Source organism: Lepidochelys kempii, chromosome 22 (assembly GCF_965140265.1).
Source record: "Lepidochelys kempii isolate rLepKem1 chromosome 22, rLepKem1.hap2, whole genome shotgun sequence".
NCBI classification, from domain to species: Eukaryota; Metazoa; Chordata; order Testudines; family Cheloniidae; genus Lepidochelys; species Lepidochelys kempii.
This window is the reverse complement of record NC_133277.1, coordinates 13,547,225-13,569,864: the sequence shown is the minus strand read 5'-3', so window position 1 is coordinate 13,569,864 and position 22,640 is coordinate 13,547,225. Positions and strand designations below refer to the sequence as shown.

The 22,640-nt window shown below is 52.9% G+C and overlaps 1 protein-coding gene across 6 annotated transcripts in view; it reads right to left on the bottom strand.

Annotated features, from left to right (window-relative positions):
• The window catches only part of USP2 (ubiquitin specific peptidase 2), a 57,653-nt gene that overhangs the window by 8,558 nt on the left and 26,455 nt on the right, over positions 1–22,640 (bottom strand). For all 6 annotated transcript variants that reach the window (XM_073321193.1, XM_073321190.1, XM_073321192.1 and 3 more), the window contains 2 exons: positions 16,677–16,727; positions 9,742–9,865 (listed from right to left, as the gene is read on the bottom strand). In XM_073321193.1, coding sequence (XP_073177294.1) covers positions 9,742–9,865; positions 16,677–16,727 — 175 coding nt within the window. The remainder of the gene's footprint in view (positions 1–9,741; positions 9,866–16,676; positions 16,728–22,640) is intronic.

Here is a 22,640-nt window from a genome sequence, read left to right as displayed (position 1 = left end):
GCTCCACGGCCATGTCATGCCATATACCACAGAAGCATGTGGCAATCACTCAGCGAGGACTGTGAGAAGCATCTGCATCTTTGCACAAAAGATAAGGCGCTGACCAAGTATTACCTGACTGTACATTTTACGTTATTCGCAGTGATGTGTTTTCCCCGAGATATCTGAGAGACAAGGCAGGTGAGGTAATATCTTTTACTGGACTATGGTGAAAGAGACAAGCTTTCGAACACCAAGAAAACTCAGTCCAATCAAAGATATTACTTCACCCACCTTGTCTCTGCACATTTTAAGGCAGCTGTAACATCTACACAAGGCAGATGTGTGGAATGCAGCCTTCAGAAGCAGATCTCCACAAAGAAGTGACCACAAAGGGCATTGCTACAGATGAAACTGCTGTCCAAGATATTATAAAACTTGTGACTGAAAGTATGACAAAACCTTTATGCACTGAACCTGGAACAAGCCCAGACCACAGGCAGCCACTTGTGAACACTGCAACATCTACTGTGACCCCACCAGAAACTGAAGAAAGTTTGCTTGATCACAGAGAACGGCACACAAGGAATGAAACAGTTTGTAACCAGGAGGCTGCAAAGGGGTGAGGGAGACGTCTCTGAGCCCATAAAAAGGCACAATCTCAAATCATTTGATAATCACAACAAAACAACTGATCAAAAGAAGAAGCAGAGCTGGGAACAGACATGTGTTGTATGTTGTCAAACATTCATGCTGTCAGTAGAAGTGACTCTACTTCAGCTTTCGGTGGCACAGTAGAAAGAGCTGGCTGACGACAGCCGCTGAGCTGGAGAGAGAAGAGAAACCAAAGAGGTCTTTTCTCCCTTTTAAGGTTCCACAGTAGTTCATCTGCCATTGATGGGCCTTCTCTATTGGGCAGGACAGGACATCACACCTTCTGCACACCAGCATTTCACACGACCTGATGTCTTTCTCCTCATTCGTGATTTACAGTTACCAAGGATTACAATGCAAACACTTAAATATTACCTTATACCATTGGGTACAGATATTATAAGCGAGATTAATGCATGCAGCAATTTACAAACGTTTTATAAAATCTAAACACATTCTTACATTTCTAATGTCTGTTTTAACAATATTAACACACAGGTGAGTCAGATGGGTTCCAGCCAGGTATTTGTCAGTGTTCAGGTGAGACCGAGGGGCCTTGGCATAAGCTGTCACCTGGTCTCTCAGTGTCTATTCTGCATTGCCCACCCAGATCTCAGGGCTTGCAGCATTCACAAAGCACACCCATTCACACCTCTGTTGGACTTAGTGATGTCTATTGTATGAACGCCAGAGCATCCCCACTGACAGCAATCCCTCTTCTCCATTGGTCTCAGGACTACATGCCCCTGGCATGCCTGTTCTCAGCTCCCTTACCTCCCAGTGCTCTTTGCTTGTAATATGGACCAAGTATACTCTGTCTCCGCTCCCCTCTGTCTCAGCATTGTGGACCAGACCCACAAGGGGGTATAGATGTGGCAATCTCACCATTGCCCTGGCTTCCAGATGCCTAGAAAATCATTGGAACAACAATGGGATTCCCAATGCCTGAGTTAGGGGCTTGGACTCTGTCTTGGAGGAAGGGGCAGAGACAGGTACCAAAGAATGGGATACATAAAAACAAGAATGACAGTCACAGAACTGCCGAAGCTAGCCACTGGGACATGCCAAGAAGAGGGGCGGTGCTAAGCCCTGACCCTTTTAGGCAGCTTGGGACCGAGATATATTTGTGATCTGCAGCCAGGAACCCCTCCTGGAGTAAGCTGACTTAGGTGCATGAACCATTTTGTGTCAGATTGATATGTACCTGCCGAAGATCATACAAAACAGATTTGAGCAGAGGGGGAAGGAGGCACAGGCCTTCTGTGTAATTTTAGTGCGATGGTTAGGGTCCTCACAAGGGCTGTGGGGGACCCTGCTGCAAATCGCCCTTGTGCCTGTACTAAGAAGAGATTTGGAGAGGTGGCAAATGCAGCCCTGGTAGGTGTTCCCAGACCTTTGGAGTTCTGTGATTGGGGGTGGGGTGGGGTGGGGTGGGGTGGGGATGCCTCTCTCTTGCCTGTGGAAGCTGTTCCACTTTAATTAAATGGTATTTGGGTCTCAGGCTGACCCAGTTCCCTCTGTAGGCTGATGGCTAGACTGTGCGCCTTGGGTGGGCGAGATGTGAGTTCAAACCTCCCTGGGTAGCGTTGTGGGTGCCTCCTTTCTTGCCTTTCAAAGCTGTTCCACTTGAATTAAATGGTATTTGGGCCTCTCCTTACTGCAACACCCTCTGTAGGCTGATGGTCACATTGGGTGCCTGGGGTGTGTGAGATGTGGGCTTGAATCTCCCCTGGTGCGTGTCCCTGGACCTTTCTCTATTAGCGAGAGGGGTTGCCTGCCTCCTTCTTCTTGCCTGTTGAAGCTGTTCCACTTTAGTTAAATGGGCTCTGGGCCGGCCTCATAGCTACCCTCACTCTCTAGTCCAGTGGTTAGGATACTCGCCTGGGTTGTGGGAGATCCTGGTTCAAATCCCCCAGCTGCCTGTTCAGCAGGGATTTGCACAGGGATTTCCTGCCTCCTAGGCGACCGTCCTTTGGGTGGGCCATCCTTGTCCGAAGCCCCTCTCTTTCTCAAGAGGCCGTTGTCTTCTTGGGCCGGAGAGGGGATTCGGACAGGGATCGCTCGCCAGCGACTCTCCCCAGGAGGTGGCGGCCCCCAGTTCACACCCCTCAAAAGAGCAGGGGAGTGCCCTGGGGTCTGCCACAACCTGGGCGTGTATCCTGATCAGGGTGGACAAGAGTGAGAGGGGGGTTTTACTGTAGCGCAGCATTGCCTCTTTAATTAAAAAAGCAAGAGGCCCTGTGCCGGGCCTCTTGCTCAGCTAGGAGGGGCCTCCTCTCACCCGCCAGAGGCCCTCCTATCCCACCGAGCGGGGATGCGAACCAGGGTCACCTGCAATCCAAGCAAGCGCCCTAACCCCCGTACCATAGAGGGACTTGAAAGCTTAGCTCGCCCCAGTTAATATATAGTTAAAGTGGAAGGCTTGAGCGGTAAGAAATTGAGACTCCCCATGCTGTCTCAAGCGACACCCAGGGGAGTTGAACCAGGGTCACCCGCAATCCAAGCGAGTGCCCTAACCCCCATACCATAGAGGGCTTGGAGACTTTTCTTTGCCCCGGTTAATATATAGTTAAAGTGGAAGGCTGGAGCGGTAAGAAATTGAGCTCCCCATGCCGTCTCAAGCGACACCCAGGGGAGTTGAACCAGGGTCACCCACAATCCAAGCAAGTGCCCTAACCCCCATACCATAGAGGGACTTAAAAGCTTAGCTCGCCCCGGTTAATATATAGTTAAAGTGGAAGGCTGGAGCGGTAAGAAATTGAGGCTCCCATCTCAAGCAACGCCAAGGGGAGTTGAACCGGGAGCACACACACAGCAGGTGAGCACCTTAACCCCTGTACCATAGAGGGCTTGGAGAGCTGCCTTTGCCCCGGTTAATATATAGTGAAAGTGGAACACTGGCGGGGCAAGAGATTAAGCTCCCAAGCCTTGATCTCAACAAACAGAGGGGGGGCTTGAACCAGCGGCTTACTGCTTCCAGGGCACGCAGCACGACCCCAGGACTATTCAGGGAGTCACAGGGAGCTGCTTTCCCAATTCTCATGTAATATGCACTGAAAGCGGCCAACCTGCAACAGAAAAGCCTGAGGGAGAGCCCACATCCCACTACTTCCTAGGCAGACACTTAGGCCATTTGGTTGAGAGGCAAGTGCTCAACTCCCTTCTCTTTAAGAAGAAGAAGAAGAAGCAAAAGGGGGATGGGAACCACCAACCTCCCACATGCAAGTCACAGAGTCCAACCACTGGACCACCCAACTCTGGTGGCTCTGCTTTTGCCCCAGTGAATAATGTAACCGAATGTAGCCCTCCTGCAACAGAAAAGACCGAGAGAGCCCCCACAGGGGAAAACCTCCGAGCCTAGCACTTAGGCGATTCGCCTGAGAGGGAGTTCAGATCCCTTCTCAGCAAGAAGAAAGGGGCTTTGAACCCACAGCCTCCCACTTGCTAGGCACGCACCACACCCATCAGACTACAGTGGGCTGCTAGGTGAGCTGCTGGCCCCATGAATATGTCATGTAAGTGGAACAGCTTCAGCAGGAAAAAAAAGAGATAGGGGCCCAAGCGCCCCAGGAGAATCCCTCTTAGTCCAGAAGCTGGATACTTGCTTGAGAACAGGGAGATGGCTGTTTGTTTAAGTCCTTCCTCAGCAAGCTGGGGGAGGAGTTGAACCAGCATCACCCACACACTGGGTAAGCACCCAAACCACTGGACTACAGAGGGATTCATGTTGCAAGGCTGGCCCGTTACCACTTCATGGAAGTGGCACAGGCCCGACAAGCTACAACGAGGAAGTCTCCTCAGGCGGTTCTTCACTTCAGTATTGGGGCTCACGCTTGAGAGACTGCAGAGCCCTCTTCAACTCCCCGGCGCCCATCAGGCGGGGAGAAGGAAATCGACCCAGCGTCTTCCCCTCCCAGGTACCGCCCTCTGCTTGCCAGCCACGGCCAGGAACCCCTCAGGGGACTTAGCGTGAGCTGGTTAGGGACCATTTAGCGTGAGCTGGTTAGGGACCGGCCGAACGCCCCACAAAACAGCCCAGGAGACAGAGGCGGAGGCCCCCTTGTGTAACTTTTAACCTAGTGGTTTGGGGCCTCGCCTGTGAGGGAGGCTGGTGGGGGGGGGAGCGTGCTTCAGGTTCAGCTGGGAAAAGAGACGGTTAAGGTTGGCTCTGACAGAGGGCTAGCCAGTCATGACTGGGGTGGGGAGCGGGAATCGGGACGTGTTATTTACCCCTTCACGCAACGCAAGAACAGGGGTCACCCGCTGAAATAAGCAGGCAGCAGCTTTAACCCAAACCAAAGGCAGTACTTGGCCCCGCAACGCACGCTCAGCCTGTGGAAGTGGTTGCCGGTGGAGGTGGGGTGGGCCAAAACTGTAAGTGGGTTCGAATAGAAAGACTGAGAAAGTTTGTGGCGAATGGGTCCATCCGTGGCTATTAGCCAAGACGGTCAGGGACGCAGCCCCGTGGTCCGGGCGTCCTTCGCCCGCTGACGGCCAGCTGCTGGGAGGGGGGGGCCCGACGGGACGGATCGCTTGAGAGTTGCCTTCTTCTGTTCACTGCCTTTGATGCAGCCGGCATTGGCCGCTGTTGGAAAGCAGGACAGTGGGCTAGCTGGGCCATGGGTCTGTTGCATTATGGCCATTCACCTTCTTAACTCTCCCCGCTGCCTGACGAGCACAAGGGATTTGCAAAGGGCTCACCTACCACCCGGGTGAGTGCCCTAATCACTGGGTCCTGGGCTACAGCGACGGGAGCACCCTCACTTGAAGCTGTTACACTTTAATTGAAGGGCCCTGAGCCCAGTTAAAGGCTGCGGCTCCCTCTCTGATTCCGTGGTTAGACTTCAGAGAGGGGGTAGGAGGCTGGCTCGTTCAAATCCCCCTTCATCCTGCTGGGAAGGTTGTGGGGAGGTTTGACGAGCGCTGCCCTATGGGCTGTCTGTGTTCTGTGGTTCCGTAAATCTAGTGATGGGGGTCTCGTGATCCCTTCCTCTTTCCCGTGAAACTGTTCAACTTTAATGAAATATTATTTGGGCCAGCCAATTCAGCAGCTTCCTGTGTAGTCCAGGGGTTACGCTACTGGTCTGGCTTGTGGGCACTGTGGGTTCAAATCCTCCCTTTGTCTGTTGTGAAAACTGATGAGATGGTTGGTGGTCCTGGATTGAATCTGCGGCGTCCCTTGCTTTTTGGCCCGAAGAAGGTGTTCCACGTTAATTAACTATTGTTCAGGCAAAGCGCCCGGCACCGCTCCTTCCGTGGTCCAGTGGTTGGGCTCCATGTGGGTGCTGTGGGTTCAATTCCCCAGATCTGCTGATGCTGAAAAGAGCTTGAAATGAGCGTTTAACACAGGCCTGGTTGGTCTTTGGGTACTGCCGGAGGGGGGCTGCTTCTCTCTTGCCTGTGGAAGCTGTTCCACTTTAATTAAATGGTATTTGGGCCGCAGGCTGACCCAGTTCCCTCTGTAGGCTGATGGTTAGACTGTGCGCTTTGGGTGGGGAAGATGTGAGTTCAAATCCCCCTTGGTGTGTGTGTGGGTGGCTGTCTTTCTGGGGGTGCCTCCTTTCTTGCCTTTCAAAGCTGTTCCACTTGAATTAAATGGAATTTGGGCCTCTCTTTACCACAACTCCCTCGGTAGGCTGATGGTCACAGTGTGCGCCTGGGGTGCGTGAGATGTGGGTTCGAATCTCCCCTGGATCTTTCTCTATTAGTGAGGGGGTTGCCCGCCTCCTTCTTGCCTGTTGAAGCTGTTCCACTTTAGTTAAATGGGCTCTGGCCCGGCCTCACGGCTACCCTCACTCTCTAGTCCAGTGGTTAGGATACTTGCCTGGGTTGTGGGAGATCCTGGTTCAAATCCCCCAGCTGCCTGTTCAGCAGGGATTTGCACAGGGATTTCCTGCCTCCTAGGCGACCGTCCTTTGGGTGGGCCATCCTTGTCCGAAGCCCCTCTCTTTCTCAAGAGGCCGTTGTCTTCTTGGGCCGGAGAGGGGATTCGGACAGGGATCGCTCGCCAGCGACTCTCCCCAGGAGGTGGCGGCCCCCAGTTCACACCCCTCAAAAGAGCAGGGGAGTGCCCTGGGGTCTGCCACAACCTGGGCGTGTATCCTGATCAGGGTGGACAAGAGTGAGAGGGGGGTTTTACTGTAGCGCAGCATTGCCTCTTTAATTAAAAAAGCAAGAGGCCCTGTGCCGGGCCTCTTGCTCAGCTAGGAGGGGCCTCCTCTCACCCGCCAGAGGCCCTCCTATCCCACCGAGCGGGGATGCGAACCAGGGTCACCTGCAATCCAAGCAAGCGCCCTAACCCCCGTACCATAGAGGGACTTGAAAGCTTAGCTCGCCCCAGTTAATATATAGTTAAAGTGGAAGGCTGGAGCGGTAAGAAATTGAGGCTCCCCCTGCCGTCTCAATCGACACCCAGGGGAGTTGAACCAGGGTCACCCGCAATCCAAGCAAGCAAGCACCCTAACCCCCATACCATAGAGGGCTTGGAGACTTTTCTTTGCCCCGGTTAATATATAGTTAAAGTGGAAGGCTGGAGCGGTAAGAAATTGAGGCTCTCCATGCCGTCTCAAGCGACACCCAGGGGAGTTGAACCAGGGTCACCCGCAATCCAAGCAAGCAAGCACCCTAACCCCCATACCATAGAGGGCTTGGAGACTTTTCTTTGCCCCGGTTAATATATAGTTAAAGTGGAAGGCTGGAGCGGTAAGAAATTGAGGCTCTCCATGCCGTCTCAAGCGACACCCAGGGGAGTTGAACCAGGGTCACCCGCAATCCAAGCAAGCAAGCACCCTAACCCCCATACCATAGAGGGCTTGGAGACTTTTCTTTGCCCCGGTTAATATATAGTTAAAGTGGAAGGCTGGAGCGGTAAGAAATTGAGGCTCTCCATGCCGTCTCAAGCGACACCCAGGGGAGTTGAACCAGGGTCACCCGCAATCCAAGCGGGTGCCCTAACCCCCATACCATAGAGGGACTGAAAAGCTTAGCTCGCCCTGGTTAATATATAGTTAAAGTGGAAGGCTGGAGCGGTAAGAAATTGAGGCTCCCATCTCAAGCAACGCCAAGGGGAGTTGAACCGGGAGCACACACATGCCAGGTGAACACCTTAACCCCCATACCATGGAGGGCTTGGAGTGCTGCCTTTGCCCCGGTTAATATATAGTGAAAGTGGAACACTCGCGGGGGCAAGAGATTAAGTTCCCAAGACTTGATCTCAACAAACAGAAAGGGGACTTGAACCAGCGGCTCACTGCTTCTGGGGCATGGAGCCCGACCACAGGACTACCCAGGGAGCTGTTTTCCCAATTCTCATGTAATATGTACTGAAAGCGGCCCCCCTGCAACAGGAAAGCCTGAGGGAGCCCCCATTTGCCACTACCTTTTCATCAGGCACTTTGGCCTTTCAACTGAGATTTATGTCATGTAAGGTTTTGCAGCGGAGGCAGCCTGTGTCGCATTGGTATCTTCACTGTAATGTGGTACAAAGAAGGAGCTCTGGAGATCGTGGGCTACGGGTTGCTTGCTAAGAAGAACAAAACAAGTGAGAAACTGCTCCCATCAGTGGCCTCCTTCAGGCAGCACCTGAAAAGTGCAAATTATCAGCTCACATGGAATCATGCAACAAGTTCGGTATCTTCAAGTCCCCCCTGTTACCCTCGGACGGGTGACAGACAGCACGGGTCGTCTCGTCCCTGCCATTGTGGTGCTGCTGCCTGCTCCGGAAGCCGCCCTGCCCTTTGCGCAGCGGGGCGGTGAGAATGCCCGTGCGACGAGGAGATGCGACTGCCGCAGGGAAGATTTGCTGTGCTCCCATGCACGCAGCTGTGACAGGGACGAGTGCAGCAGCACAGTATCGAACTCAGCAGAGACCCTCGGGGCGAGCAGAAATGTTTCAACTGTCTGCATACTACTGAGACTATGTTTGTGAGTAAATATAGCTCGAAGGGGTGCTGCATTCGACCTTCAATAGCCCCTCGTTAGATGTAGAGGTTACACTGAGAGCACATGGCTATACTAACCCTTGCATCCGATGAAGTGAGCTGTAGCTCACGAAAGCTCATGCTCAAATAAATTGGTTAGTCTCTAAGGTGCCACAAGTCCTCCTTTTCTTTTGGCTATACTTTGTTATTCACAGGATATATTCATACAAGACATTCCACAGCCCTTCTGCAAAGTGTCCTTACTGTTTCTAAGGCGTTCACATGGATTGTCATTGTATTCAGTGACAGTAAGAAGATAACAATAGTTGCATCTGTGTGCTTTAGACATATGTCTCCGGTTGAGCAGACAACATCAAAATATATGTTTTATATTTAGGGGGTCGAGGTGTTGTTATCTGTGTAGCTTATAAAAATAGCAGACAGAAAAACGTTTCCCCAATCAGTCCATTCTATAAATAATGACAAATATTTTGATGTATTACACGGTACAAACAAACTCATGCTGTGCTGTGACTACAGACTTTTGCTCTAACCGCAGGCAAACAAGCACAGGGAAATGCATACAATATATCACCTGGGCCTATATATGTCCCAGACTTTCCAAAACAGTGCTATTTTGACCGTATAGAAGTTTTCTGACAATTTTGGGCAAAATTAGACTGTTTCTTCGCGTTATGGCTGTTTTGGTGATTTTTCCGTATTGGATGCCTTGGAACCTTTAAACATCACGTGATACAGAAAAACGACACCACTTCCAGCATCTGCAAGCATCCTGCTGATGACCACCAGCTATGTGACTCACATGTGGTAGGAACAATTTTCTTCTTGTTGATGGGTTTATCCCTTAGTGCCCCAAATGGGTCCGGGCAGGTAGACTAGTGATGGTGTGGCAAAGGGGTCACCGAGGGCAAAGGCTGGCAGGGGATGTGAGAAGAAAAAAGCCAGCATGACTCTCGCATCCGAGGGAGAGTTTTGCAGGAAAATCTTCTTGTGCCCATGTGACACAGAGCCAGAGGACCAAGAGGCCGGGAGCCCCGTTCAGACAGGGTCACTCGCCAGAGGGGAGCAAGCTGTAGGCACCGGCTCAGCCCCCAGTCTGCCAAAGGGACGGGCCAGGTGGAGCACTGGTATCTCCCAGCCCTGGCTGTGGGCAGCTGGCTCCCCTTACCTGCCATCAGCGCGGTGTGCATACGGCTGTTGCTGTTGAGGTCCCGCACGTACTGGTTCTGCAAGCAGTAGTCCCGGAGCTCCTTCGTGTTGCTCAGACACTGCAGGATCGAGTTCATGAAACACTGCAGGGGAGGCAGAAGAGAAACTATGGCAACAGGAGACAGGACAATCCCAGCTGTGGGGGAGATCCCTGGAAAAGGGGCACCAGTACCAGGGGGCTGGGAAAGCCCACCTCAACCTGGTGTTGCAGGCCACATCACTGGAGGGCACTGGAGAGATGGATCATCTCATCTGATCTATGTCTCTAGAGCAGGGGCTTTTAGCCTTCTTCAGATGGGGGAGACTGCTCATTAGAACAGAAATGTCTGGGGATCCCCCCTCTTTGATCTTGTAACTTCGCTGGACCTGTCTGCAGCCCCCAGGCTGAGAACCCAGGCAGTCTGTGCCATGCAAACCGGGGAGATGTGAGGGAGTTTGTTGGAGGGAGAAAGAATAAAATCAGCATGGTCTAGAAAGGCCACGTGGCTAATACCGACACTACTTCTGGCTCCTCCCGCTCACCTGCATCCAGACAAAGAACACAACCAAGGATGCTTCTACTTAGGTCCTGGTGTGGATTTGCAGGGACTGTGGCCTGCATTTCCCAGTCATAGAAAGCCAGGGGGGCGGGGGGGGGGGGGAGACCATCCTGTGTGAGAGGTGTCCCTTGGTAAAATCTCTCAGGAAGCAGGTGGGAGAGCTACTGGAGGAGGTGGCTAGGCTGAGGCCCATCCATGAAACAGGAAGAATTCATTGAAAACATGCACAGGGAGACCCCCAAGGCAGAGGAAGCAATCCAGCTGCAGAGGACTACAATAGTGCCACTGGGGGGGAGGAAATGGCTCTTGAACAGAGTGGGAGGCCGGCTGCTGGCTAGTTCTGGCAGTGCTCCACCCCTGCTCCCAACCCACTGTCCATAGAGAGCAAAAACCAGTATGCTGCCCTGGTAACGAGGGTTGAGGAATCTCCCCCAAAGGTGGAGGAGGAGAAGCCATGACTCTGAGCAGATCGGCAGTGAGCACAGGGGCTCTGGCAGTGAGGGTGAAGGAGTTGGGGGTGCAGGCGGTGTTCTCGTCAATCCTTCCAGTCAAGGGTAGGGGCCCGGGCAGAGACAGGCATGTCCTGGAGGTGAACACACAGCTGCACAGTCATCGTGCTGCCAGGAAGGCTTCCGCTTCCTCAGCAGTGGGATGCTGGTCCTATTGGGAATCCAGGACGTGGGCGGGCAGAGCTCGTCCACTACAAAAGGATCCCCCCACAGCCTAAGGGGGAGATCCACAGGGCCTGGAGAACCAACTAATTACGGGGGACAACTAATGAAAAAAAAACAGGGACGGGAGTGCGGTCAAAGGGTCAAACGAAGGGAACCGGACGGGGACACCGAGCAGAGAACCCCGGACAGCGCCCACCACTCCGCAAAGGCGTCAAGGGAGTCGGTGGACGCCGCCCAGAGGAACTCCGCTCGGAGGCGTGAACGGACAGAGGAGCGGAAATAGGCCCCGCAGTCGCAGGAGACTCCATCGGCAGTGGGATGCTGGTAGCCGGGAAGCCACCCGGCTCCGGTTTAGAAGGGGTTAAAAGCCAGTCCTTAGGGATGGCTGAGACTCAATCAGAAAAGGCTGTGAGGCAGCCAATCAGGGCCAGGCTGGGCCCTATAAAAGAGCTGCAGGGCAAGGGGGCAGTCAGTCTCTCTCTAACTTTAGAGAGAGGTGGACCTGGCTGGAAGAGCAAAGAGTACCTTGGACAGAGCAGTGCTGGGTCGCACAGGCTGTCCTCCCAGGCTAAGGCCGGACAGGAAGGTACTGGGACTGCAGGGAAAGGCAGCAGATCCAACACCCTTGCCAATGATGAGTGGCCATCACAGACTGCACTTTGCCCCTGGTGAGAGGGGGCTAGATGAGGACTGGCAGTGGACACTGAGACAAGGTGGGTATAGGGGATTGGGGTTCCCCTGGGAAGGGAGACCCAGAGAGTGGGGGCACTGCTGTGGGCAGCACCCCAAGGGACAGGGGCTGAAGGCAGGAGGGACACTGGCCAGCAGGAGGTGCTCCAGGGTTGAAAGAGCTAATTCCCAGGGTAACCAGCAGTAGGCACTGTACTGGTGAGTGCTTGACCTGTTACAATGCTGGTCTGAGAGAGACTGCTGAGTAGAGATGGGGCCCAGTATCTTTGGATACAGACTGGCTAACCTAGTGAGGTGGGCTTTAAACTAGGCTTGAGGGGGGGGCAGGAGACAAAAGCCTACAGGCAAGTCCAAAACCTAGAGACCAGGGTGAAGGGTCAGAATTTGGGCAGAACATGGGCAATCACAGCAGGGACAAAGGACAAGAGGGGAAATATAATGAACCTCTTAGCAGTCTCTATGATAAAGAAAGATTTATGGTGATTAAACAGGAAGAACTAGAAATAATGAATTATCACAATTATGACCAAATAGGCATCATGAACTAGGGTGGGAAAATTCATGAGTGGAATATTGGTAGAGAAGGGTACAGCTCCTTAAGGAAGGACGGGCAGGGAAAAAAGGAGGTGGTGTTGCCTTGTATATCAAAGATATCTAGATTTCTGAGGTTGAGATAGAAGTGGGAGGCAGACCTGGGTAAGGACAAAAAGGGTAAAAACCAAGGGTGATGTCATGGCAGGAGTCTATTCTTGACCACCTAACCAGAAAGAATAGGTGCATGAGGCCTTGTTAAAAGAAACTAACAATCATCCAAAGCACAGGAGTTGGTGGTGATGGGGGACTTCAACTACCCAGACGCCTGCTGGGGAAAATGAAACAGCAGGGCACAGATTATGCAACAAGTTCTTGGAATGCATTGGCGTTAATGTTTTATTGCAGAAAGCTGGCTCCTCCCTATTAGACAAAATCAAAAGTGGAAGGCAACTTGGGTGAAAGTGATCATGAAATGATAAGAGTTCATGATTCTAAGGCAGGGGTGGGCAAACTTTTTGGCCCAAGGGCCACATCTGGGTGGGGAAATTGCTTGCAGGGCCATGAATGTAGGGCTGGGGTTGGGGTGTGGGAGGGTGTGCAGGAAGGGGCTCAGGGCAAGCGATTGGGGCAGAGGAGGGGTGCAGGGTGTACAAAGGGACTCAGGGAAGGGGGTGGGGTGCAGGAGGGGGCTCAAGGCAGTGGTGCAGGGAAGGGTGTGGGATGGGGCTCAGGGCAGGGGTGTGCAGGGGCTCAGGGCAGGGGGTAGGGGTGCAGGAGGGCTTCAGGTTCTGGCTCAGCACTGCTTACCTGGAGCAGCTCTGGGAACACAGCAAGGCTAAGGCAGGGTCCCTGCCTGCCCTGGTCCTGACCCCATGCCACTCCGGGAAGCAGCTGGCCCCAGGTCCCTGTGGCCCCTGGGGAAGGGCAGAGGGCTGAGCTCACTGCCCTTGCCTGTGGGTACCTCCCCTGAAGCTCCCATTGGCCGCAGTTTCCCATTCCTGGCCAATGGGAGCTTCCAGGGAGGTACCCACAGGCAAGGGCAGTGCACAGAGCTCTCTTCTCTCTCTCCCCCTGACCCCGGGATGTGGTGCCGACTGCTTCTGGGAGCAGCGCAGGGTCTGCAGTGCCATGGGGTGGCCATCCCATGAGCTGGATCCAAAGCCCTGAGGGGCCGGATCCGATCCACAGGCCATAGTTTGCCTACCCCTGTCTTAAGGAATGGTAGGAGGGAAAAAACAGCAGAATAAAGACAATTGACTTCAAGAAGGTAGACTTTAGCAAACTTGAAGAATTGGTAGGTAAGATCCCATGGGAAGCAAGTCTAAGGGGAGAGTTTAGCAGAGTTGGCAGTTTTTTAAAGACCTATTAACAAAACATTTTACAAATTGATTAAAACAGTAATTTTAGACTGCCTAAGATTTCCAAAGGGGTCTGCACCTCAACTCAAAAATTTTAGGGGTCTGCAATTGAAAAAAGGTTGAAACCTCTTGCTTGTAAAGCAGTGGGAAGAGCAAGGAAAGGGTAGGCCCATTACTCGGTGAGGAGGGAAAAGCAATAACAGTAAACGCAGCAGTGGCTGAAGTGTTAAATGCCCTTTTTGTTTCAGTTTTCATCACAACAGTGAGCAGAGATTGGCCAACTAACATAGTGAACATCAGTGTACATGGAGTAGGCTCTGACCCTAAAATAGGGTAAGACTCTAGTTAGGAATTACTTAAACAAGTTAGACTGGTTTTTTGCAGGTAGGCAGTCCTAATGAAATACATTCTAGAATACTTAAGGAACTGGCTGAAGGGATCTCTGAGCAATTAGCAATTATCTTTGAGATCTCATGGAGGACAGGAGACATGCCAGAAGACTGGAAAAACAAATGTAGTACCTATCTAAAAAATGGGGGGAGGACAACTCAGGGAATTATAGACCACTTGTCTTAAATTTAGTACTTATAAAGATGATGGAGCAAATCAATCAATGTGTACATATCTAGAAAAGGTAATGGCCAACATAGATTTGTCAAGAACAAATGTCAAACCAACTACTATCCTTCTTTGACAGGGTAACAAGCCTTGTGGATGCGGGGAAACAGGAGGTGTGATAAAACTTGACTTCAGTAAGGCTTTCGATACAGTCTCACATGAGCTTCTCCCAAGCAAACTAGGGAAATATAGCTCAGATGAACCTGCTAGAAGGTTGGTGCACAACACATGAGGAGACAAGTTAGCAATGGTTCACAGTCAAGCTAGAAGGGTATACTGAGCAGGGTCCTGCAGGGGATCAGTGCAGGGTCCAGTTCTAATAAAGATCTTCATAAATGATTTGGAAAATGGCATAGAGTACACTTATAAAGTTCCCAGTTGATACCAAGCTCAGAGGAGCTGCAAGCCCTTTGGAGGACAGGATTCAAATTCAAAATGATCTGGAGAAATGGTCTGAAATAGAATGAAATTCAATAAGGACAAATGCAAAATACTCCACTTAGGAAGGAATACTCAATTGCACAAATACAAATGACCTCCTGGGAAGGAGTATTGCAGAAAAGGGATTATTGTGGATCACAAACTAAATATGAGCAAACAGTGTAACACTGTTGCAAAACCAAGCAAACCTCATTCTGGGATGTATTAGTAGGAGAGTTAGAAGCAAGACATGGGGAAATCTTCTGCTCTACTCAGCACTGTTAAGGCCTCAACTGGAGTATTGTGTCCATAGATTCATAGATATTTAGGTCAGAAGGGACCATTATGATCATCTAGTCTGACCTCCTGCACAATCCAGGTCTAGGTACCATATTTCAGGAAAGATGCAGACAAATTGCTCTCCTCTGGACTTCCTCCAACAAAAATGCTTAAATGTCCAGAAAAGTTGACTTAACAGAAAAGATTGGGGGGGGGGGGGGAGGGATTGAGTTCTTCTTAAAGAGAAGACTGAGGGGAGAGAGAAGTATATAAGACTCTTATAAAGAGGAGGGTGACTTCTTGTCCTGTCTTTAGTGGGTACAGAGAAGAAGCAATGGGCTCAAATTGCAGCAAGGGAGATTTAGGTTAGACATTAGGAAAAGCATTCTGACAGGGTAGTTAAGACTGGAACAAATTACCTAGGGAGGTTGTGGAATCTCCATCATTGGAGGCTTTGAAGAGCAGGTTAGACATACACCTGTGAGGGATGATAATACTGAGTCCTGCCTCAGCACAGGGGAATGTGCTGATACCTATCAAGGTCCCTTCCAGTTCTACATGTCTAAGATTTCTATTCTCGTGGCATCTCAGCACCATGCAGCAGCTGGCTCCAAGCCACACTGAGGCAGCAGGGGCAGAAAGCTGCTCCCATCTGATAGTGGCTGGGTGCTCTGGGATTGGTGGGGCAAGTTCCATGTGAATAGGTGTCCACATGCCAACACCTTCCTGCACCTGTGGGCAGCCTCAGCAGAGGGCCCTGCTGCCCTGGTACTGCAGAGCATCAGATGGACAAGTGACAGATACCTGGCCCGACTCCGGAGTGGGATATGGGAAGTGAGGGTACTCCTCTGTACATGGTGAGTGCTGAGCAAGCTCTCTCTGTAAGAAAAATATGACCGAATGCTGGGGATGGGGCAGGGCCCTTTTACCACCTCTAAAGCCAATTAAACAGGGCTGAGAGCCAGGCACACCCAGCACCACAGCTGGGCAATCAGCATGGGGTGGCTTTACTACAGGCCCCAGATCAAATTAATGATGCAGCGCCTAGCACCCGCTGATGAGCCACAGGGGAAGGAAGTTTCCAAACAGGCCCTTTCCCCTGGGGTTAATGCCTCCCCAGCAGTGAGAAGGCAAAGCACTGAAAGCAGGCACGGGGTGCTCAGCCCCTTGGGATGGGTGCAGGGCATCCTGGGGCTGTCAGTCCATTGGGGTGGGTGCTAGGGATCTCTGCCCCTGTGGGCAGGTACTGGGTATTCCCAGACTCTCAGCTCGTGGGTGGGGGACTGTCTGCTGTCACTCTGGGTTCCTCTTTCTGTGGTGTGGAAGTGAGGGGCAGGCTCAGCACTGGGGGATCCGCTCAGTGAGGCCGCTGCCGGAAGTGGTTACAGAAGAGCTGTGTGGTGGGTGGAGCAGGCTGGGGGACCGCTGGCAGAACCAGGAAGGGAGTTCCTAGCATTAGCACAGTCTTTCCTGAGCAGAAACTGAGAAGGCCCTCTGTGGATTGGGTGCATGAGTCCGGGTGGTGGGGTGGGGCTGGGTGCCAGCCCCTTGGGTAATACAGGTCAGGGAAGGGCAGCAGCAGCTTGGCGTGGGTGGGTGATGGTGACTGGGTGCAGGAGCCTGACAAACCAGTCCAGCATTCAGGGCTCCCTAGTGGTGCAGCAGTCACATCAGGGACCATGTCTCCAGGGTGACCCCTGTGAGCATGTGGGGATGGGGCATGGTGCAAGGGGACCACTACCCTGGGGGGGAGCCCAGCAGAGATGCAGGGAAGGGACTCACCGTGTTTCCAAGGTTACGGAGGCCAGTCAGACCCTGCACTGTCTTGGAGATCTGAAAAGAGAGAGCACCAGGGGCAGATCAATGACAGGGCTTGGGCAGCTCTCAGGCAGTCAGTCTAAAACCCCTGGCAGACACAGTGGGGAGCAGTGACCAGACAGCTGGGGGGCCATACCCTCTGTAACCCTTTCTGCCCATCTGAGCATCCATGTGAAGATCTAGGCTAGGAGTAAACCAACAGGAAGCCTTCTCCAGATGCTCAGACTCCTGCATATCCACAGCCTCCCCAGGCACAGGCCAGTGTCACTATGTACATATTACAGATGGGGAAACTGAGGCACCAGGCAGGGTAGACAACTGACGAAGGCCACATGGCCAGGTAGAACTGGGAAGGAAACCAGGAATCCTGACTTCTTGTTCTTTGCTCAGGGTACACCTCCCATTTAAAACAATATAATACTTCAAAGAGCACCTTTTGCTGAGTCTGGGGAGCATCCTTGGCACCCACACTTCCACCCTCGAGGTGGGACTTTAGCCCTTATGACAGCATGACTGTGATGTTGACTTGAACTGGGACCGTATAGAACATTGTTGCAACCAAGGCCCTGTAGTGGCCCCAAATCTTGTATAAAGGGAGTAAAAGGAGGTGTGTAAGACAAGGTTATGGTTTGCTGGTTATGATTATGCTATGTGAGCATGTATCATCTTTTGTATTTAAAGACATAAGTATTGGCTCTATACTGTCTGTATTTCAAACTTATGCTCTGCTTCTGGGTGACACCCCAGACAAGTTGGTGTCAGCTCTGCCTAGCCTGCTTGATGGCCCATCAAGGACCATCAGCTGTACAACTGACCCATTGAGAGGAGGCAGACACGCCTTGCAACTCAGCAAGGTGTGCAGGGACCTGCCTATGGACACAACTCTGAGGTTTTTCCAGGCCATGGGATGGACAGCTTGTCTTTGGGACAAAGACCACATGGCAAGAGACTATAAAAAGCTGCTGCAGCTCCTCCATCTGGTCTTCAATCCAGCTTCCTACCTCTGGAGGGACTTGGCTACAAACAGAACCTCTAAACAAAGGACTGATGACCCATCCCAGCTGTGGATGTTCTCCAGAGCCTTGATTTAAACCTGCAGCTTATTCCATCATTGTTATAAGCCTGAACCAAGAACTTTGCCATGACTGTATGTCATTGATTTCATTTAACCAATTCTAGCTCTTGTCTATAGCTTTTCCCTTCTATGAATAAACCTTTAGATTCTAAAGGATTGGCAACAGCGTGATTTGTGGGTAAGATCTGATTTGTATATTGACCTGGGTCTGGGGCTTGGTCCTTTAGGACCAAGAAGCTTTTTTCTCTTACTGGGTTATTGGTTTTCATAACCATCTGCCCCATAACAAGTGGCACTGGTGGTGATACTGGGAAACTGGAGTGTCTAAGGGAATTGCTTGTGTGACTGGTTTTACCCCACTGGCTAACCACAAGTTCTCACTGTCTAGATGGTTTGGCTTGCCTTACAGGTGGAAAAACCCCAACCTTGGGCTGTAACTGCCCTGCTTTAAGCAATTTGTCCTGAATTGGCACTCAGTTGGGTCCCACCAGAACCAGCATTGTTACAATGACCTGGGCCCTGCCTCCTAGTGGTCATTGGGATCCAAGTGCCAGAACTCCCCAGGGGACCATGTGAGTAGAGGAGCCTGGCTGAGTGAGCAGTGTCTCTATCCTTCTCTTCCCCCTTCTCCCCAATGGCTGGTGAACATACAGGGTAAAAGCCTACTACTGCTACCTCCTAATGGAGTTACTCCAACTCAGAGGCCTGTGCATTTGGACCTACATTCATTCCCAGCTAACAGTATGGGTGAGTGGTTGTTACATAAACACTGAGGATGTTAACTGCCCCAATGGTCCTGCAGAGACCCCCACAGCAGAAACATTCCAGCCTGCGGTGGGATGAAAGGGGTAAGCCATGAAATGTAGAGCATCCGCCCTCCCCTTAAAAGCCCTGCCAGTACCACAATTCACCAGCTGTAGCTGCAGCAGTCTGCATGTGCATGTGCATGGGGGTGGAGAGGGGTCAGAACTGGAAGTGGGGGCTTAGTGGGGCTCAGATTAAATGGGACCTGACTCCTCTGCTCAGAGGAGCATGGCCAAGCTGAGCTCAGCTGCAGCTTCCCCTGAGCACTCAGCCTTCCCCTTTCTCCCCAGCCCTTGGGAACCAGGAGGGGAAGGGGCCTGTGAGAAGAACAGTGCTGCCCAGCAGGGCCCATCTTGCCCTGCCTCCAGCTTAGCACTGCCTGGGTGAGGGGCAGGGAAAGTAAAGTTTCCTCCCTGGAGCTCATTAATTCAGGATTCCTCAGACCCTTGCTGCAAGGGCACAGTCCAGAGATTCCTCCAGGCACAAAGCCAGCCCAGCTGCAGATGGGCCTTGGGCTCAAAGTCCCAGGCAGCCTTTCCTCTGCCATCTCCCACCCCCTTAGCACCAAGAGCTCCTGGGAGCAGAACTCTGTATGGCAGAGGCAAAGGCAATCCCCACACAGCTGATCTCTGGCCCCTGGATTTCCAATTGAGTGGATCCTTGGAGGCCAGGATGGGGGTGGCTGGAACATACTGCTGTCCAAAGAGATCCCCTTTCTAGTGAAGAAGGATGGCCCAGTGGTTAGAGACACAGGTTCCCAGCTCTGCATCAAACTCCTGGTGTGACCTTGAGCAGGTCCCGAGGGGGGCCACACTATAGCAGGGAGTTAGCCCCCCCCACACTATAGCAGGGAGTTAGCCCCCCCCACATTGCAGCAGGGAGCAAGAGTTAAAGTGGGATTCCTTGGTCCTGACCAGGCTGTTGCTGAAGGACCAGTGAGTACAGTGGCACAAAGAAGCCCAAGGGGAGGAACTTAAATAGCAACCAGCCTGTGCCATCACTGCCTTTCTTATTGGTTAACAGCTCTGTCTTCCTATGAGACCCAATAGGAAGTGCTCCTGAAAGTAACAGCAAGGGGGTGGGGGTCCCAGCCTGCTCAGCCCCTGCAGTGTAGCCAGATGAGGGGATGGGAAGCTAGGACTCCTGGGAAACTCTTGCTGCACCCTGCATACTCAAGCTGAGTCATTCCCCCGCCCCCCCCCCCCCCCGGACTGACCCCACACATCATGTAAAAGACAAACCCCTTGTGGCCAAGAAGCAGTGCACCTGGCACTAACAGAGGGCAGCTGTGCCCCGAGAGCCATGGGCGGGATGCCTATTGCCTGTAATGCTGAATTAGAATGTGAAACCAGCTTCCTGTCATTACTTTCACCCACCCACCCAGCCTGAACTGGGTGCCCCGTTCAGGCAGCCGGAAGAGCCCCACTCAGCATGAAACGCTCCAGCTGGGTGAGCGTCAGGCAACCAGACCTTTAGACTATCCGACTAAAGTACACTTGCTGAACTGCAACCCAGCCAACTCTGCCACTCTCCCCGCTGTCCAGAGTGACAGCGCTGTGAGCTTCCTCATGGCAGTGCCCTGACTATCAGCTAGGAAAGGGCCATGTGCGTTTGCTCCAACTGGTAGGCCTCCAGTAGCATGAGCTCCCTTTCAACAATACCCTGTCACCCCCAGTTAGAACAGCCAGAGTAGAAAGGCATCTCTTGCAGAGACAAGTGACAGACTCCAGCAGCTGGACAAGTTCAAAGTGACATGCATCCTGGCCATGTTACCAGAAAGAACAAGAGAGCAGGGGCAGGCAGAGAAACAGGCTGTGCTGGGACCAGGAGCCAAACCCATGGGAGCAGAGAACTATGGGATCAAACAGATGAAACAGACATGGCAGGGAAAGGACTTGGACAAGGCACTAGAGTCAGTTGCAGAACTGGGGATAGAACCCAGGAGTCCTGATCCCCCATACTGCACCGTAAGTGCTAGATACCACTCCTTCCTAGGGCAGAGGCTAGAATCAGGAGCCCGGACTCCCATCCCTGTGCTCTCACTGCTAGCCTGGCCTGCCCCTGCAGGCAGGAGGAGGAGAGCTGGGAGCCCATGGGTGTGAGGTGGCAGAAGGCTGGGCTATGACTCTGTAGCTCTCCAGACACCAGCACCATGAGGTACAGGAAGAGACTCTCACCCCCCACCCCCTGTGAAGCTTAATGTCAGTGACATTACCCCCCCAAGCAGTGAGAGCACTGTGCCAGCAGCTCCAAAATAGCAGTGCCTGGCATGTGTGTGGGAGGCCCCAGCAACAGCCCAAAATAACCCAGCTACAATTACACATGCTGCTTAGTGACAGCACAGGCGTCACAAGCCAAGTCCCCTTGGGGAGCGGGGCCAGGTCACCCTTGCAGGCTGCCCCTATGCAGTCCCTGCCCGCTGCCCTTCAGGCCCTGCCCTGCTCACAACCAGGGCGCCTGGGCAGGTGACGGTGGACCCAAATCTGATCTGAGCACAGCAGGATCCTCCTCAGCACAGAGGCACCTCGCCAGGGCTCTAGCAGTGCCATTGCTGCCAGCTGAGGGCCTCCAGTGATGTGAACTTCCCCACAGCAGTGCCCTGTCACTGCCAGCTAGGGGGCTGCAGTGATGTAATTCTCCCCACAGCTGTACCCTGCCAGTCCCAGACACTCCTCACCCTGGCTCCAACCCTCTTTAGACACGTTAACCATCTCTCTTTCAGGGCAACTCCTGCTCTGGCCCTGAAGCACCCAGCAAAGCCAAGAGCCCCTCGCGATTAGGCCCCAGGGATGCTGGAGAAGCAAGGAATGCCCATGTCTGGGCTCACCCTCCCTTTGTTCCTGGTGGATTGGACTGGCCGGCTGTCCCCTCTCTCCCACTGCTGAGTGTGAACTGAAGTTGGGTCAACACCCGCTAAGTAGCACAATAAATGGGGACAAGCCCCAGGGCAGGATCCACCTGGGATCTTGCCAGAGGCCTGCTGTGCGGCTACCGTGCAGGGAAGCACCAACAGGTGCTTCTTGTTACTTCAGAACTGAATGCTGATAAATTGGTGCAGCCCATCTATCTCGCGCCTGAATCAGCTGCAGGAGACAGGCCACAACATTGCCTGACACCAGTATGCAGCCTCCTGGCTGCTCTCCTCAGGTAGCCTCTGAACCCTGCGAGCTTCCTCTCAGCAGTGCCCTGACTCAGTGGGAGCTGGGCACCTGGTGAAGAACCCAGAAAGCGGTGACTGATCTGGCAGATAGTTATGGAAAAACTGACAAGTGGCCTCCTGGATTATCATACAGGAGAGAGGAGGTGAGGGGAATGAGCGAAGGGAGCGAGGCATGCATGCTGGCTGCCTCAGGTCATTGTAACGCTGCAGGAATTTGGCTGGGTCTGTGCCCTTATCAAAGGGGACTGATGCAAGTGGCAGGGACGGGGCATCTCCCATCCTACAGCCACCAGGGCCATATAATCACCTAGGTGGAATGGCGGGGCCTGGACGTGTGCTCTGGGGAGGAGCTCAGGGGGTGACAGCCCAGGGGGAGCACAGACAGAGCTCATTTAACAGCTAGGGTGTCTACGCTGCTGGAAGGGCCCCATGCCTGGCCGGGCCTCTCCCCACAGTCCGCTGAGGCCCACTTTCCCCCCATCAAGGTGCACTCCCCATAAAGCCCCTCCTGGCTCCAACTACAGACCATCCCTGGTTGCTGCCCAGGAATTTGTCTCCCTGAAATCACGTGGGCTGGCTTTGGCCAGCTGGCTCTGCCCCTCAGCACAGAGGCTGGTGAGGCAGGCCGTGGGTGCAGAGGACGAGGAGGGAATGATCAGCAGAGAAGGCTGGAAGAACAGGGCGAGGGCAGGCTCTGGTTGGGGTTGCATAGGGATGGTTCTCTCCTGCTCTTGAGCTCTCCTTTGGGGCCCTGACATATGACCAGCTTCCCCAGCCGCACGGGCTGAAGCTTGCTCCCCTAGTGCAGACTCAGGAACCAAGAGCGCCCTGGGAGGCGAGCCGAGCCAAGTGCTGCTCCCCGGCCATGGACAGGGAGCTCGCACAAGGC